We start from the raw sequence: 2500 nt of genomic DNA on the forward strand, positions 1-2500 counted from the left end.
CTCTCTCCCTTCCTCCCTCTCTCTCTCTTCCTCCCTTTATTCCCCTCTCTCTCTCACCTGTTCCTATTCCCCTGGCAGCCTCCGTAGTCGAACTCGAAACAGCGGTCCCTCTCGCGGTCGTAGAAGTACTGGCGGAAGCTCCCACTGCAGGGACCCACCACGCGGGGGAGCTCACACAGGTCTGGGGGATAGAGGCGGAGGATAGAGGTGGATAGAGGTGGATAGGGGGGGAGGATAGAGGTGGTTAGGTGGTAGGGGATAGGTGGATGGGTGGATAGGGGGATGGGGGATAGAGGTGGATAGAGGTGGATAGGGGGATGGGGGATGGATAGGTGGGATAAGTGGATAGAGGGGATAGGTGTATAGAGGGGGATAGATAGGCAGATAGATAGATAGAGAAATGGATAGACAAAGAAAACGATGATACGAGATGTTAAAGTGAACTTGCCCGATAGATAGTAGATAGATAGTAGATAGATGATAATACTAATAGAGGGGGATGGGTGGATAGAGGATAGGTGGAGGAGATAGGTAGGTGGGTGGGTGAGAGAGAGAGAGAGAGAGAGAGAGAGAGAGAGAGAGAGAGAGAGAGAGAGAGAGAGAGAGAGAGAGAGAGAGAGAGAGAGAGAGATTGTGAGAGGGAGAGGGAGTGAAAGAGAGGGAATAGGTGGAGGGGATAGGTGGAGGGGATAGGTGGATACGTGGGTGGGTGATGGGTGGGGGATAGATAGATACATAAGCAGAAAGATAGACAGATAGATAGAGAGAGAGCTAGGCAGATAGATAGATAGACAGATAGATAGATAGATAGAGAGGCAGAGAGATGGATAGATAGAGAGGCAGATAGATAGATAGACAGATAGATAGATAGATAGATACGAGATGTTAAAGTGAACTTGCCCGATAGATAGCAGATAGATAGTAGATAGATGATAACACTAATAAAAGAATATTAATAATAACAATATTAATAACAATAATATTAATAACAGCAATGATCGATTCACTCACCCGCAGCCGTGTCGCTTCTATCTATCCCTCTATCCATCTATCTCTCCATCCCTTTCTCTCTTTCCATCTATCTATCCCTCTATTCACCTCTCTCCTTGTCTCTCTTTCCATATATTTATCCCTCTATCCATCTATCTCTCCATCTATCTATCCTTCTATCCATCTATCTCTCCATCTATCTCTCCTTCTATCCATCTATCTCTCCATCTATCTATCCTTCTATCCATCTATCTCTCCATCTATCTATCCTTCTATCCATCTATCTCTCCATCTATCTATCCTTCTATCCATCTATCTCTCCATCTATCTATCCTTCTATCCATCTATCTCTCCATCTATCTATCCTTCTATCCATCTATCTCTCCATCTATCTATCCTTCTATCCATCTATATCTCCATCTATCTCTCCATCCCTTTCTCTCTTTCCATCTATCTATCCATTCCTGTGTCTTTCCATCTATCTATCCCTCTATTCACCTCTCTCCTTCTTGTCTCTCTCTCCATCTATCTCTCCTTCTATCCATCTATCTCTCCATCTATCTATCCATCCCTTTCTCTCTTTCCATCTATCTATCCCTCTATTCATCTCTCTCTCCATCTATCTCCATCACCCATCCATCCACCCCATCTATCCATCCCACCCACCTATCCACCTATCCCCCCACCCACCCACCTATCCACCCACCTACCCATCCACCTATCCACTCCCACCTATCCAACTCACCCACCATCCCCCCACCTATCCACCTATCCAACTCACCCACAGCTGTCCCGCAGCGATTCTCGCATTCCTCGCGGGTGCCGAAGCGGTTCTCGTTTCCATGGCAACCGCCGTAAACAAACTGCCTGCAGACGCCGCTCTTGCTCTCGTAGGTCCATCGCGTTTGGTAGTCAGTGCAAGGCCCCGATTCCTGGGGCAGGAAGCAGTGCTCTGCAATTGCAAGGAGGGGTGATGAGAGGTGATGAGAGGGGTGATGAGAAGTGATGAGAGGGGTGATGAGAGGGGTGATGAGAGGGAGGGTAGAGATAAGAATGATGATGATAGGGAGCTAGAGAGAAGGATGATGATGATGATGGTCTGGTAGTCATTGCAAAGGTCCTGATTCCTGGGGCAGGAAGCAGTGCTCTGCAATTGCAAAGAGGGGTGATGAGAGGTGATGAGAGGGAGGGTAGAGATAAGGATGGTGGTGGTGATGATGATTATAAGAATGATGATAAAAATGATGATAAAAATGATGATAAGAATGTTGATAGCGATAATAGTGATAAGAATAATGACGATACAACAATGATGATAATAATAGTGATAATAACAATGATGATAACAACACCGATAATGATTATGGTGATGATAACAGAGCTCCTCTTCCCTCTCCCTCTTCCTCCTCCTCCTCCTCTTCCTTCTCCCTCCTCCTCCTCCTCATCTTCCCTATCCCACCTCCCCCCCATCCACCCTCCCACCCCCCTCCCCCTCCACCTCACCCTCCAC

At 47.0% G+C, this 2500-nt stretch overlaps 1 protein-coding gene across 1 annotated transcript in view; it reads right to left on the reverse strand.

Annotated features, from left to right (window-relative positions):
• LOC119569746 (papilin-like) overlaps positions 1–2500 on the reverse strand; it is a gene marked incomplete at its 5' end in the record, with an annotated part of 39781 nt that overhangs the window by 21937 nt on the left and 15344 nt on the right. Inside the window, 2 exon segments of the mRNA XM_037917771.1 lie at positions 58–181; positions 1772–1942. Coding sequence (XP_037773699.1) covers positions 58–181; positions 1772–1942 — 295 coding nt within the window.

The sequence above is a fragment of the Penaeus monodon genome, unplaced genomic scaffold (genome assembly GCF_015228065.2).
Source record: "Penaeus monodon isolate SGIC_2016 unplaced genomic scaffold, NSTDA_Pmon_1 PmonScaffold_184, whole genome shotgun sequence".
In the NCBI taxonomy this organism is placed as follows: domain Eukaryota; kingdom Metazoa; phylum Arthropoda; class Malacostraca; order Decapoda; family Penaeidae; genus Penaeus; species Penaeus monodon.